Source organism: Gouania willdenowi, chromosome 13 (genome assembly GCF_900634775.1).
Source record: "Gouania willdenowi chromosome 13, fGouWil2.1, whole genome shotgun sequence".
Classification (NCBI taxonomy): domain Eukaryota; kingdom Metazoa; phylum Chordata; class Actinopteri; order Blenniiformes; family Gobiesocidae; genus Gouania; species Gouania willdenowi.
Window position 1 is genome coordinate 2,736,731 of NC_041056.1, and position 16,357 is coordinate 2,753,087.

General features: G+C 38.1%; 1 protein-coding gene across 3 annotated transcripts in view; it reads right to left on the bottom strand.

The window, feature by feature from the left end:
* Positions 1 to 15,227, bottom strand: part of dlc (deltaC) — a 62,823-nt gene extending 47,596 nt beyond the window's left edge. Inside the window, exons 1-5 of one of the 3 annotated variants that reach the window (XM_028465418.1) lie at positions 14,895 to 15,227; positions 12,944 to 13,159; positions 12,806 to 12,857; positions 7,588 to 7,845; positions 2,749 to 2,940 (exon numbers count right to left, since the gene is read on the bottom strand). In XM_028465418.1, coding sequence (XP_028321219.1) covers positions 2,749 to 2,940; positions 7,588 to 7,845; positions 12,806 to 12,857; positions 12,944 to 13,159; positions 14,895 to 14,942 — 766 coding nt within the window. In that variant the 5' untranslated portion in view covers positions 14,943 to 15,227. Of the gene's footprint in view, positions 1 to 2,748; positions 2,941 to 7,587; positions 7,846 to 12,805; positions 12,858 to 12,934; positions 13,160 to 14,824 lie in introns of all 3 variants that reach the window. The other 2 variants (XM_028465417.1, XM_028465419.1) reach the window with 2 other exon arrangements.
* Between the last annotated feature and the right edge of the window lie 1,130 nt (positions 15,228 to 16,357).

The following is a 16,357-nucleotide window of genomic DNA, read 5'->3' on the forward strand; positions in this document are numbered from 1 at the left end:
TACCGAGAATTCAGTGAAATGACTGAGTAAAAAAAAAAATGTCTCTGAGAGGCTCTAGACATCCGCTCATAGAATATCCATGTGAAATTACTGCCAGATTCAACGAGCATTAATGGGGGAGGAGTCATTTGAAAAATGGGGCCTCCTGATGCCCCAGTGGCACAGACGGAGTAATGGGCCCCATTCATATATTGGTATATGTCAACGATTCGGTACCATCAACTGTCGTAATATTTGACTCACAAATAAATGAGAAAACGTCTTTAATGGAAATTGCCAAAAAAAAAAGGGGGTGGGTCCCTAAACAAATTGTGCGAGGCATAATTGTAATCTATGTTAAAGTACATTTGAAACAATATATCACACGACTATTTTCTCATGAATTTGGAAATTACCGGAAATGGGGGGTGGGCCCCCTAGCGCCCCCGTGACACATACGGGGTAATGGGCCCCATTTATATATTGGTATGTGCTAATGATCAATGTGCTAATGATGTGAATCTGATCCACATCAGGGTCAGTGTTCAGCCTGTTACCATGGTGATTTAGCATAGTAAGTTAACCAGTTAGTACAGGACACACCAAATAAATCCAGGAAGTTAGTGAGAGAGAAGAGGAAATCCAGCTTCATAGTACAGGCCCTGAAAGATATTCAAATGACTCACAAACCACACAAAACAACAACAAAGCCACATAAAACAATTTAAACACATAAAATGACTAAAAACAAATATAATAATAAAAAATACACATATACTAATAATGGTTTCAAAAACACACAAAGGTCCTGAATCTGTGTACCCTCCGTTCTTTGGTTAGTATGCCTTAAAACCAAATTAAAATACAAACGGTGTGGTTATTTTGTTTTACTGACTTAAAACTAAAACAGAAATACAGAAACATGAAAAACCAAACCAGCAGCGTTTTTCTGTTTTAAAAATAAATCTTGTTCTGTTTGAAAGATATTTGAATATTTAAGGGAAGTTATGGACGAGAGCTTCATGTTTTATTCTCACCACACAGAGGGACACACAGGGGGGCGGACTTTTACTCCCTGACAGAAAAAGGAGCAATGCATACAGTAAGTCGCATTACTGATGAAATGGTGAATTAAAATGTTAATACACAAAGAAATCAAAACAAAAAAATGGATGCTACATCAAACATGCACATGATATGTGATTAAAGAAACCAGAGGTGTAATGAGTCTACTGGTGCTCCTCGTTTCTTGTGATCAACTTCAGTGTGTGTTGACAGCTGCTGTTAGCGGCTAGCAGTATTATAACGTGCAAAATATTTATTTTTACTGCCCTCAAAAAAGCTGTGTAATTGCAAAATTGTCAAATGGTAGAAGTTCTAACATCTATTGTTCTTCACACCAGCCTCACAGTCGATAGTCAGTCACCAGTTTATTTGGATACTATTTGGGCCTTAACGCTGTTTGGTAATATTCACAGATTCAAACTTTTACCATCAATAACTCTTTACGACACATAACTTAGACCTCTTTACCATTGGTGTGAGGTGGACAACATGCTACAAGATCATTTTATCAAACACAGCAGAGTAAACGTCCGTCTGTGTGGTGTATTAACGTTTCAAATCACCAGTTCATCAGTAATGCGACTTACTGTATGCATTGCTCCTTTTTCTGTCATTGAGTAAAAGTCTGCCCCCCTGTGTGTCCCTCTGTGTGGTGAGAATAAAACATGAAGCTCTCGTCCATAGCTTCCCTTAAATATCCAAATATCACAAACAGACAATTTGATTTAAAACAAAAAAGAAAAGAAAAACGCTGCTTGTTTGGTTTTTGATTTTTCTGTATTTCTGCTTTGTTTTTAAGTCAGTAAAACAAAATAACCACACCATTTTATTGTTCTTTTGGTTTTAAAACAGAATAACCAAAGAATGACGGGTACACGGATCGCCCTCTACTACTATCTCTCTCTTTCTCTGGAGTAGGTTATGAAGTGATCAGATCTGACCGAGCATTAAAGTCCCGCCTCCTGACCAATCAGTTCTCTTAGAAAATGACCTGTCCAATAAAAGTAGGATCATCTGATGGACTGACCTACATTATTCAGCTGATAAAACCTGTGCCTCAATAAATTAATTAAGTAAATAGTAGATGTATTCTGTGGTGAGGCTGAGAGCCTCAGTCCTGTAAAATAATGTAAAATATAAATATATTCCACCTTATGATGTAGGCTGAGCTGCATGAACGCAACATCAGAGCCACAAACTGCACCCAGAATGAGGCCGTGAATAGAAACACGTCTGTGCCTTAATAAAGTCAAACTGTTTATCCTCCATCAATTAATAATCTATAATCTCACTAATTTAATCGTTAACATTTGTCAATTCCTGCATTATTACTTGCTGCTTTTACTGCAGCAAGTGTTGTTTTTGGTCTGAATTATGGATTTTAATTCTTCATGTTTTTAAAGAATTATTCCTCAATAGTGACGTATGTTGCTCTCCACAGTTTATCTGTGATTGGTCTGATAATGCTAACTCCTGAATTCACCTGGGTTAGTGAACGTGTTTATATCCTGCTTCATAGTACAGAGAATGTTTGGTTAGCTGAAGCTAAAGGAGAGATATCAAGATATACTGATCCAGCTTCAGAGTACAGGGGCGTCAGTGCAGAAAACTTTCATTGTGTGTGTGTGTGTGTGTGTGTGTGTGTGTGTGTGTCTGTGCGTGCGTGCGTGCGTGCGTGCGTGCGTGCGTGTGCATGTGGCCTACCTTGGTCACAGTACAGTCCTCCCCAGCCCTCCTTGCAGTTGCACTGCCACGGTGTCGTACACGTGCCGTGCACGCAGCCCGGGTGTCGTGCACACTCATTGCAGCGTGCTCCCTGCCAGCCCTGGTGACACGTGCACGCTCCTGGAGACTGGCAAGAACCATGAGACTCACTGCAGCCCAGAGCACAGATAGCTGAGGACACACACACACACAGATGTATTTTTATTTGTGTAATATGATTTATATCATTTGTTTAATTCTTACTGTCATTATTATTATTATTATTATTGGTTGGTAAATGAGAATACATTGTAAACATGCTTCTGATGTATTTATACACATGCACACACCTTTACATTTGTTAAAAATAACTGTGTTTAATTGACTAAAGAGTCAATGAGTCGTGAGTTAATTATTCAGTGAATCAGTAACTTAATGAGTCCAGAGAATAAAGCCCTTGAGGTTAAGTCTGGAGGGGTTGTAACCTATTTGGGGGCTTGTCCAGGACCACTTATAGGAGCTACTCTCTAACATTCAGTATAACACTGAAGCTTTAGTCACTAACTTTTTTTGAAAGTCTTCGTAGAACAGCAGAAGAACCTGTTCCCCCACTATGATCATCAAAGTTAAAGACAGATGTTGTGACAAAAACTGTGGCCTGACAAAATGGTGGCTTTGGCGACTGAAGTCAGTGGCTGAAGTAAAATGCTAACTTCAGGGTTAAAAAAGGTACTTTAAATGTGTTTTTTTTTATTTTTATGAATGTGCACAGATTTTAGTTATTGTCCTAAAAGTCCACAATGTCCTGTGGGGTTCCTCTGGGCTCTGTTCTTGAAACCTTTCTGTTTATCCTTTATATGCTTCCTTTAGGACTAATTGTAAGGTTGATGGTCAGATCAACTACATCTATGGACACAGGTCAGATAGTGGAGCCCAGAGCTCTCACATCTATGGACACAGGTCAGATAGTGGAGCCCAGAGCTCTCACATCTATGGACACAGGTCAGATAGTGGAGCCCAGAGTTCTCAATTATATGGACACAGGTCAGATAGTGGAACCCAGAGTTCACTACAAACATTTTAATTGTTATGCTGCAAAGAAGAAGTGGAACAAACTGTAGCAGAGCTGAAGTCAGCATCATATGGCACATTTTTAAATCACAGTCTCTACTGATTATGACTGAGAGGGAGATTTATCATCATTTTATTGTTGATTTCAATATTTTTACTGCTGAATTTAATTTTGTTAATTTTTAAACTGTTAAATGTTTTCTGTTGCACTTTCTAATCATGTCAAGCACATTGAATTCAGGCCTTATGTATGAAATGTTCTGTGCAAATCAATTTGCCTTGCCTTGGTAATACTTTTTTCACAGGGGGCGGGGCCACAAACGTGATCGAATCTGATCTGAGGGTCACATGATCAAGATTCATGTCAGCATTAGAATAATGAGCATTAACACAGGAAAAAGAGAGTTTGCATTTTTGTTGTTTTATTGTAATTTTGGATGTTTTTAAAATTGTGCAAAAAAGTACTTTAAATGTGTTTTTTAGATAAATGTGTACATATTTATTGGTCATTCATTAATCACAGTTTATGTTACATTTCCACTACAGGTTACCTTACGGTGTCACAGTAATCTGAAACTGTACTTTATGAAAATTTACACAATGACACTTGATTTATTATTGACTGTAACTGTGTGACTTTACAAAAACATGGGCGCGCGCACACACACACACACACACACACACACACACACAAATTGTTTGGCAGCTGTTCGCTCCACAAAGCGACACATGCCATTTCTTTTCACGCACGGCGGCGCATGATTAATGCAGGGTATGTGTACGTTAGGGGAGCCATTGTTGGGCCTGAATAAAAGGACACACACACACACAGAGAGAGAGAGAGTTTGAAACAGCAGTAACAACTTTGATCACTGAGGAGCCAAGTGACAAAAATCCAGTGCAGTTTATTAATCAATCTGAACAATAATAAAATAAAGACTAAAGTCTGCTCATGTTCAGAATAAATATCAAAGTTTGTATCATTTTAAAGAAGTCTGAGACACCTGAGGACATCACTGTCAAACTTTAAATAACCAAGAAACAAAAAGAAGATGAAAAGGTTAAGATGTGGACTTGAATTCACCACGTGTTTTAAATGAACAATCAAAACAAACAATGTGTTTAAAAGCTTTAAAACTTTATATCTTTTTTAATAAACTTCATATAATATTTACTGTATGACTATTTGTTGAATATTATTGAAAAATGTTTAGAGCGAGAGACTCATGCAGCCACAGAACAAATAAATAATTAACAGGTCGCCCCCCATCTTCCCCTCACTTTGAAGAAAAATAAATATTAATAATAATAATAATAACAATAATAATAATAATAACTACAATATTTGCATTTCCTGAAGAAAATGCAAGTGAGAATGCAGGTGCTGAATCACAGTATGCTGCATTAGCAGTAGCCTACCATTAACATTAACCTTTAGTTAACCTAGCATTATCTTAGCATTAGCCTAAGATTAGTAATAACCTATCAACAGCATTAGCCTAAAAATAACATTAGCCTAGCATTAACATTAACCGAACAATAGCATTAGCCTAGCCTTAAAGGTATTGTGGACGATGTTTAGAAAAGAAACGCCCTCTCCACATTTTGATAAAAAATGCACATGCGCAACACGTCTACGTGTGCGGGAGAGCGTGCACGAGACCCGTTTTCCTCGTGCACAGCTCTGTTTGGAAGTTGGAGTCGGCATCGGTTATACAAGCTTACCTACCAAAAGAAGATTTGCACTTTTCCCACTATGTCAGACTCGCCACCGGTAAGTGAAAATCCATTTTCAAAGGACCCGGTGCGCACTGGGCACGAGCACGTAAGACGGCCTTTCGTAAACATGATTGACAATTAGGAGGACCAATAGTCTTGATGATCCACCCGGAAGCTAAACATCGTCCACAATACCTTTAACATTAACCTAACATTACCCAAGCATTATCTTAGCATTAACCTAGCATTAGCACTAACCCAGGATTAGCAGTAACCTAGCAATAGCATTAGCCTAGCAATAGCATTAATCTAGCATTAACATTAACCTAGCATTAGCGTTAACTTAACATTCACAATAACCTAGTATTAGCCAAGCAATAACATTAGCCAAACAATAGCAAAAACCTAGCATTAACAGTAACCTAGCACTAGCATTAGCCTCGCAATAGCTTTAACTAAGCATTAACCTAGCATTAACACTAACCTAATATTTATACTATTATAACAATAATAATATTAATAACAATAACAAAGTAAAAAAGGATGTCATGGTGATTTAAGAAGAACTTTTTACAGATTCCTGCATTTAAAAGTTAGTGGAGGTTGAAATAATTCCTACAGAAAACAAATAAAAAATTAATTTGATTCAATGATTCACACAAACTATCTCACACTCACTAACTTTTAGAAATCCAACATTCGTGATATTTTGCCACAGCTTTTTTCATGTCACACTGCCACCTACTGACATGACGGAGTATTGCCGTTACATAATACAACAAAGGTTACTCACAGGACGCCTCGTGGTCTGTGAGTCTGAAAACAAACATCTAAACAATCTTTTAACTGCAGAGATTTAAAGCTCCAACAGAGAAAGTGGGTGAACTATTTGCTGATGATACACGTCTCTCTGCTACTGTAAAATCAATCAAAATGAAAAAAATCCTCCTGGTTTTAAAGCTGTTCTCCATAAACTGATGCTCATGTCACAACAAACCTGAGCTAAAGTCAGAAATCTTCCTGTTAAAGACGTGGAAAAACAAAAGGATTTCACAACATGAGAATCGAGAAAGTTAAACAGAAATAGGTGTTGGTTTTAAATCAAAGCTCCAGAATTAAACACCTTTTGAGTTTGACAAAATACTGACCCAACTTCATGTGCAACAAGATTATTAGCTTTAATAAAACAGAAGCAGTATTAGCATAATTTCTCCTCGTGGGGGCATAAAAACCTATTCTAGGAAAACTTTTCAAAATAAACTTTTTTTAAACTTCAAATTCAACAACAAACCATTGTCACATAAACCAAAAATGTGATGTAGCCCCAAAGAAAGGGTACAATTTAAGGGTCACTGTGTGTCACACTGTCACCTACTGACATGACGGGGTACTGCAGTTACAGTACTGCAAAGATTACTCACATATGGACTGTAGAAGTCTGAAAACACACACACACACATACACACACACACACACGTTAATGATACAAGTCTCTCTGTTACGGTAAAATAAGTAAATACTGAAATTTTGTGTCTGTAATCCATGAATTGATGAATCGGACTCAGGTTGACTTTAACGCAGCCAAAGGTTAAAAAGAACACTCGTAGCCTTATTGTTCCACTGCCCCCTATTGGCATAAAGGAGAATTACAGTTACACTTATAATTACATTACAGCACGTACAGTCAAGTTATTTTAAAGTCTTTTGATTAAATTACATAATTTATCAAAATTATATTTTATTCTTAGGTGGTAAATGTTTTCACTCTTCAAATGTTTTTTTTTGTTTTTATATATATGTTATTTTTAATTTCGTAATATTATTTCATAATTAATTATTATATATTTTATAACAAATATAAATACGCACCCAACAATCCTTTAGCAAAGTATTTATTTAACCATTAATTTACATTTTATTATTAGGTAGTAAATGTTTTCACTCTTAATTTTTTTTTTCTTTTTACTTCTTTAAACTTTTTGATTTCTTCATCTTAATATTATAATATTTCATTATTTACTTCTTTAGTTTAAATGTCTTCACACTCACGGTCTGAGCAGTACTCTCCGCTCCATCCATCCAGGCAGCGCCGGCGTCCGTCCTCGTCGCACTCATAGTGTCCAAAGGTGTCATTCCGTGGCCGACAGTAGGTGGCGCACTCCTGTCCGTGGTAGAACTCACTGCAGAGCACGCGGTAGGAGAAACGCAGTTCGCTCTGGTTCCCCACATGGAAGTCCCTCGACCAGTCGCCGTCCACGGGGAGGTGGCGCCGCTTCTCCCAGCTGCCAACCAGGGTGTCCTGGTTCTCTGTGGGAGGAGACGGTCGTCATGGAAACAGCCTGACATAAAAACATTTGTGCGGTTTCACTAAAGAGCAAAAATACAACGACGATGACGAAATACACAAAACAAATAACAAACTGGCGACAAAAACACACAAAAAAATGACGACTAAAAACAATAAAATGACGATAAAAACACACAAAATAAATGGTGACTAAATAAAAACAATAAAATGATGATAAAAACACACAAAAATAACAACAAAATGACGACAAAAAACTCAATGACAACAAACAACAAAATTAGGACAATCACCCCAACAAATTGATGACAATAACACAAAAAAAACCCAACAAAATAACAACAAAACACACACAAAAAACAAAAAAAATCAGCAAAATAACAAAAAAAACAACAAAAAGAAATATTTCTCTGGAAAAATTTTATCAAAGTGCGCTAAAAAAAAACCCGGTTTATGAAACGATGCCTAGTTTAGCCACGCCCTCTATGACCACGCTACTGTTTTTCCATTTCATCAAACTCTGAAGAGCGGCGGTTCAGCCAATCAGCCGTCAGTGTTTTTCCAGCTTTGAGGTCCATCACAGAGTTGTTAACAACCAATAGAAACCAACGCTGTGATGTCATCTGTTACCGGGTAGAAAGAGCGTATAAAGGACAGACTCAGGATTTTACTGATAGAATTACAAGTTATATTAGCAAAAATATAAATGTTTTGATATTATTAAAAATAAATTATGAATATGTGTAAAGTGGTTTATTAAGAATCCTACTTTTATTTCTTCCTAAAAATTTGATTTTACTCAAGCTAGGCTAAATTAAGGTAAAGTAAGCTAAGCTAAGATTGAGCATTATTCATCCTGCATGGTGAAAGTCAGTTTTTACAGCAGCAGAATGAAAGATAAATATATGAAACATGAATAACAATGTTAGATATATAAACTAAATAAACATAATTTAGAGTGTTAGCAGCTAACGCTAAACTAAGCCTTAAACCTGGTCAGGAGCAGCTTTGCAGCACATACTGTGTTTCCATGGCAACTGAGGCATCTACGCTTTGATGAAACCAATATTCTAGAACAAACCCTGAGCTGGGACTGGATAAACACCACCCAGAGAAAACAACTTCAAAAATGCACAAAATTACAAGAACACACAAAAATATGCTAAAAACATGTGAAATGACTCATGAAAAACACAGAACTAGAACACTTTTTTAAATTACTCACAATAGGCCAACAAAACACAAAAAACCAACAAACAATACAATAAAGAAGCCCTAACACAGGAAAAAACTACTTTTATCACAGGGGGCGAGGCCATAAACATGTGATTGTATCTGATCTGAGGGTCACATGATCAACATTCATGTCAGCATTATAATAACCAATCAGAGCATTAACACAGGAAACAACAAAGAGTTTGTGTGTTTACGAATGCTTCCTGTTGGCACTGCTAAAGCCAATGTTGCTAAAGCCAATGCTGCTAAGGCCAACGCTGCTCACGCTGCTAAAACTTATGTTGCTAAAGCTAAAGCTGCTAAAGCCAACGTTGATAAAGCCAACGCTGCTGAAACCAATGCTGCTAAAGCCAATGCTGCTAAAGCTTACGCTGCTAAAGCCAATGCTGCTAACGTTAATGCTACATTTTCCCACATGTAGACGTCTTTTCATCTTCTGTAAATGTTTGCTGCTAATTTGGCCATGCCCAGCTGCTGCTCCAAGCTTCTTTGGGTTACCATGGCAACGGTTCAATAGCAGAAGTACGGAGAGAGATGCTTCCTGGAAATCCGTCCGGGCAAACAATCGATGACGATTTACGTGATGACTCATGTTTTTTATTTATTTCCATTCTCTCGTGGGCACGACCAAATGCTGTGGCGAGCTGGATTTGGGCCACAGGCCGGGAGTTTCACACCAGTGATCTCCTCCCACTGATCAGGTGCAAAGCGTTGGCTGATTTTCACTGAATGAGGGTGCAACCGTACGGTTTCCCTGCACAAACCTCCCAGACTCAGCAGCTAAGATGCAAACCTTGTTTTTTGTTTCGTGAGCTACAGTGGCGCAAAAAAGTATTTATTCAGCCACCAGTTGTACAAGTACTGCCACTTAAAAAGATGAGAGAAGCCTGTAATTTTCATCATAGATAAACCTCAACTATGAAAAAAATCCAGAAAATCACATTGTAGGATTTTTAATGAATTAATTGGTAAATATCTTGGTAAAATAAGTATTTGGTCATCTACAAACAAGCCAGATTTCTGGCTCTCACAGACCTGTAACTTCTTCTTTAAGAGGCTCCTCCTCCACTCGTTACCTGTATTAATGGAACCTGTTTGAACTGGTTATCAGTATAAAACACACCTGTCCACAACTTCAAACAGTCACACTCCAAACTCCACCAAGACCAAAGAGCTGTCAAAAGACACCAGAAACTAAACTGTAGACCTGCACCAGACTGGGTAGACTGAATCTACAGTAGGTAAACAGCTTGGTGTGAAGAAATCAACTGTGGGAGCAATTATTAGAAAATGGAAGACATACAAGACACTGATAATCTCCCTCCATCTGGGGCTCCACGCAAGATCTCACCCCGTGGGGTCAAAATGATCATGAGAACGGTGAGCAAAAATCCCAGAACCACACGGGGGACCTGGTGAACGACCTGCAGAGAGCTGGGACCAAAGAAACAAAGGCTACCATCAGTAACACACTACGCCGACAGGGACTCAAATCCTGCAGTACCAGACGTGTCCCCCTGCGTAAGCCACTACATGTCCAGGCCCGTCTGAAGTTTGCTAGAGAGCATTTGGATGATCTAGAAGAGGATTGGTCAAATGTCATATGGTCAGATGAAACCAAAATAGAACTTTTTGGTAAAAACTCAACTCGTCGTGTTTGGAGGAGAAAGAACACCATACCTACGTAAAGCATGGGGGTGGTAACATCATGCTTTGGGGCTGTTTCTCTGCAAAAGGACCAGGACGACTGATCCGTGTAAAGGAAAGAATGAATGAGGACATGTATCGTGAGATTCTGAGTGAAAACCTCCTTCCATCAGCAAGGGCATTGAAGATGAAACGTGGTCTTTCAGCACGACAATGATCACAAACACATCGCCCGGACAACAAAGGTGTGGCTTCGTAAGAAGCTTTTCAAGGTCCTGGAGTGGCCTAACCAGTCTCCAGATCTCAACCCCATAAAAAATCGTTGGAGGGAGTTGATAGTCCGTGTTGCCTAGCGACAGCCCCAAAACATCACTGCTCTAGAGGAGATCTGCATGGAGGAATGGACCAAAATACCAGCAACAGTGTGTGAAAACCTTATGAAGACTTACAGAAAACATTTGAACTCTGTCATTGCCAAAAAGATGAACTTTTGTTAATGACCTAATATATATTTTCCACCATAATTTGCAAATAAATCCATTAAAAATCCTACAATGTGATTTTCTGGATTTGTTTTTCCTTCTCATTTTGTCTCTCATAGTTGAGGTTTACTGTATCTATGATGAAAAGGCCTTTTTAAGTGGGAGAACTTGCACAATTAGTGGCTGACTAAATACTTTTTTGCCCCACTGTACATCCAGGTGCATGCTGGGACTTGTAGTAATGCTAATACACATGTCAGTGAACAATGTGGCAGAACACTCAATGATTCATATTTTAATACTTCATTAGTACAAGTAGTGAAATTTGTGATTTTCTTTCTCAACTAAATCTAAATGTTAAATCTAAATATAAAGCTCAAATCTAAATGTTAAATATATCAGTTTAGTTCAGTTTATTAGCCATTTGCAGTATGAAAATCATATTGGAAAAAAATGTGCAAGGAGTTGAAAGTGCAGTCAACATTAAAAAAGACATTTCACAATAAAAAGAAACAATCAGTCAATGCCAGTAAAAATACTAGAATGTAAAATACTGTACAATAAAGAGTGACAAAAAACCACATTAAAAATACTATAAAGGTTGATTCTGGACAAGAAAGTTGATACAAAATTAAAATGCCTTGTTTCTTTCAGAGTGAGATTATAAAACAACACAATAATACAACTGGTTAAGGCACTCTCAATTACGCAATAGTAAAAGTTTAAAAGAATCTTAGCATATGTCATGGGAGAAACTAATTATTTAGCTAATATTCAAACTCACCGGAATGAGCTTTTATTTTGGTACTCCTGCATATTCGCTAAATATTTAGTTTCACCCGCCATTTAACATTTATATTGATATTTAACATTTTAATTTCGATTTAACATTTATATTTACATTGAATATTTCATATTTATCTTTAGATTGAATATTGACATTACATTTTTACAAGAAAGAAATATCACAAATTTCACAAATATTGCTGTAAATCTGGTTTGTTGCTAAATGTTGCTGTTTATTTTAATGTGTGCAACTTTACCCATATTTTTTATCTCAAAGTGTTTAAAGAAATCTCAATTTTTCTGAAGTCCTGTAATTTTTCACAAAATTACACAAAGAACTGGTCACAAAATAAATAATAATAATAAAAAATGTTAATATTTATTTAAGGCTGTCGTTTCTGATGTGAGTTGTGTTTGGTATATTTTAGGAAAATATTTGGAGTAAAAAAAATGATTCTATTCTCTCAACGATGCACAGTTTTATTTTTCATTTCCTGTTTGTTTTTAAACTTTGTGATCCACAAACAATCATTAAACCAACTGAGATTTTTCTGTTCCACGTGCTGTGAGTTTGTGTTTAATTCTTGTTGAGCTTTCATGTGTTTTTGAGCTTTTTGGAAAATATTTGAACACAAAAATGACTTCAAAAACACAAATTGAAACAAAGTTACACAAAACAACAAATAAACTCATACAACACACTCAGTTTTAGCTAAAAAGTAATTTACAAAATTCTAATAAAAGCATAAAAAACGACAACACAAACCCTTTGTTCCATCTGTGCGTGTGCACGTGCGTGTGCGTGTGTTACCTGGTGCTGCGGACTCTGAGCTCCAGGCTTCAATGATAAGAGAAAACGTGCCCTGGAGGAGGAGAAGTGCACGGTCGTGAACGAGCATGGCGTGGACGCGCTCGGTGTGTGCGCGTGCGTGTGACTCACGCCACTTACCGGCCACTTCAAGTCAAAGGGGACCCTGATGATGGGCGCGCTCCCGGTGATGGAGTTGGAGCTGAAGGTCTCGGTCGCGTTCCCGTACGTGCACCGCAGCTTGGGAAACATGACGAGCTGCGTGTGCTCGAGACACACGCGGAAAGAGACTTGACCGCGCACGAGGCGCGCGCTGAACGAGTCGATCTTTAGCTCAAAGACACCAGAGGAGAAAACCTGAAGAAGAAGAAGATCTGATCAGAAAACAATCAATTACAAATACATTGATCAGTCGCTTTTATCGAGAGAAAATGAAAGGAAAGTTGTTAAAAGTGGTTCAAAATAATGTTGCATTGGATTTTATATATAGCGATTTTTCATAGACACTCAAATAATTGATGTGCATTATTCTCACACTCCACACATGGTGGTGGTAAGCTACTATTGTAGCCACAACTGCCCTGGAACAGACTAACATTTTAGCAAGGCTGCCATAGGAACCATCGTCCCCTCTGACCACCACCAACACACACACACACACACACACACACAAGCCTTGCCCAAGGACACAATGACAATGACTTTGGGATTCGAACGCAAACCTTTGGAGACCCACTCTACCACTGATCCACAGTCGCCCAAGTGTCAATATTGAAACAATTAGTTTAAACTGGCAAATAATGGGCACGACAAATGGTGAATGTGGTTAAATTGGCAAAAAAAAAAAAACATCAGTAAATCTGGTGAAAAGAGGTTGAAAATGACAATAACGTGCATGTCAACAGAATGTGACATTAGGTGGAAAAAAATGTGCAGAAAAGACATTGAGATGTGATGGAGAAGTGTCAGAAATGGGAGTAATGTAGCAAAAATGCATTAAAACAGAGGTTCTCAAACTTGTTTTGGATCGTGACCCCATTTTAATATCAAGATTTTCTGGCGACCCCAAGACATTTTTTTCTAGAAATAGTTTTTGATTATGTTTAAGCTCAGACATTTTTACTACATTTAGTTTAACTAGATTTATATTTCACAAAGTGAAAATATAGAAATACAGTTGTTTAAGATTGTGTCATTTTCATAAATAAATTTAAAAAATTAAAACATTTTTAAAAAACTGTTTTATTTTTCTGAAATTTCAGGCTATGGGGTCCCGACCCCAAGGTTGAAAAACACTGATTTAGTGGTTCCTGAATAGATTTATTTCTATAGTTTTTTATCATTTCCAGTCATCTCATATGGAGTGGGACCAAGACTGACACTTTGTCAATTTTCCACTCTCTCCCTCTCAAGTACCCCCTGTTTTGTCATCACGTACCCCAATTTGAGAAACCCTGCATTAAAAGGAGCAAAAAATATGGCAAGAAAAAGTGATGAAAATATAGGTTAAAATAATGGAAAGTTTTGGTGTAGTTGCAGAAAAATGGTAAAAAAAAAAAAAAATACACAAAAATTGGCTCAAATTGTTAAAAAAAAAAAAAAAAGTGGTTTCTTGAAGGCATCTGGCGACCACCTCCCAGTGTTTTGTGACTCCAAATGGGGTCCTGACCCCAAGGTTGAGAACTCCTGATCTAAACTACAACACAGAGTTAAGGAACGTGATCTTGATGGACCAGGATTAGAACCAACAACCCTCTGAATAAAACCGGCTTAGTTAATAGTTACATCACCACCCATTCCGATCAGAGTAAACAACAACAATCCGATCAGAGTAAACAACAACAATCCGATCAGAGTAAACAACAATGGAAAGAAAACACGCACAGGTAAAAACCACAGTCCTCGCGCACGGAGCGCAGAACGCGTAACGTATTGTCAGACTGTGCGTGTGCGTGTGTGTGTGTGTGTGTGTGTGTGTGTGTGTGTGGTCAACTATTAACTCTCCGTCTCACACACACTCACGTGCACAGGAACCGGACCACGGAGACGCGTCTCCGCGCCGTGCGTAAAGACGCACCGGCTCCGGACTCACCGTGTGCGCGGACAGCAGCAGGACGCAGAGCCGCAGCAGCACAACCATGGCTGCGTGTGCACGTGCAGTCCGGGACCAGAACCAGGACCCCGCAGTCAGTGTGCGCGTGCGTAGGAGGCAAAGTAAAGAAAGTCCAAATTTGGAGACAGAAATCCACCAATGATCCAGTGACGTCACAGGAGAAAAAGTAGAAGACAAGTTGAGATCCGTTCGTGTGCTGTGCGTGATGTGCGTGAAGCTCAGTGATGTTAAGAAGTGAAAGTGAAGAAATGATCAGAGCTGAACTCACGAGCTCAGCTTTATACCGCAGGGCTGCGTGCGCGTGCGTGAGGGCGTGCGTATGGTTTATTGTAGCGTCTCCTGTCTGTGTGAGGAAGAGGAGGAGGAGGTGTGATGAAGAGGGCGGGGGTTAGGGCCCCCGCGCTTTGATTCGCTTTCCCCGGCAACACGCACGCGCACACTAAGCACATTTAGGGTTAAAAAAAAAAAAAAAAAGTGATCTCGAGTTTTTATTTTGAAAAGCTTTTATATTTAAACTAATGTTTTTCAACCTTGGGTTCGTGGCTCCAAGTAGGGTCGCCTGTAATTAAAATGGGTTTGCTTGAAACGTCTAACAATTGGTAAAGAAATATATATTTCTACTGTATTACTGATTAAAATTATATGAACACAAATGAACACAATTAACAGTGAAACAAATATGATCCATTATTTCTAGAGGAACAATGTCTCGCTGTCAATCATTTATTGATCTGAGCTTCAGGAGAATGAATCAATCATTGATCAACATTTTAAACATCAACGTTTCTTCTTCTTTGGAAGTTAAAGAAAAAACAGATTCTAATCAGATTGAAACAGAAAACCTTCAGTTCATCATCAGTGAACAGGAAGAACAACATACCTTTATACACACACGCACACACACACGCACACACACAGTTTGTAAATGTCCCACTAACTACTATCCACTACAAACTCAATGAGTATATACTGTATAATATATACTGTCTAGTATATACTATAGTATGATTAGGATGATGAGCGTTTGCACTAAAGTATAATTCCAACTTTCCCAAGATGCATTTGGAACCTACAGCATTAAAAACCTGAATCACACTGAGGCTAAAAATCTCTGTTGATTTTCAACTTTTACTTTGAAAGTTCTGAAAACATTTGAAATGAGAAAGTAGAATATCAACATGTGCTCATTTGATCCATAAAACTCACGTAGACACATTTTATTCACACATTTTCAGAGACCCTCCATTGGTCTACTGACTACACTTCCTGTTAACTTCAAAATAAGTGCCCTTTTTACAAGAGTTTAAAAAAAGAAAGGGGGGGGGGGGGGAGGAAACTAATAGAAGACAAGTGATGCTTTTATTTTGAAAAGGGGATGTTTCATTTTTAGCTTGAAGCCGGTGTCATGTACTGAGTTCACATCGTACTGAGATTGTATATAC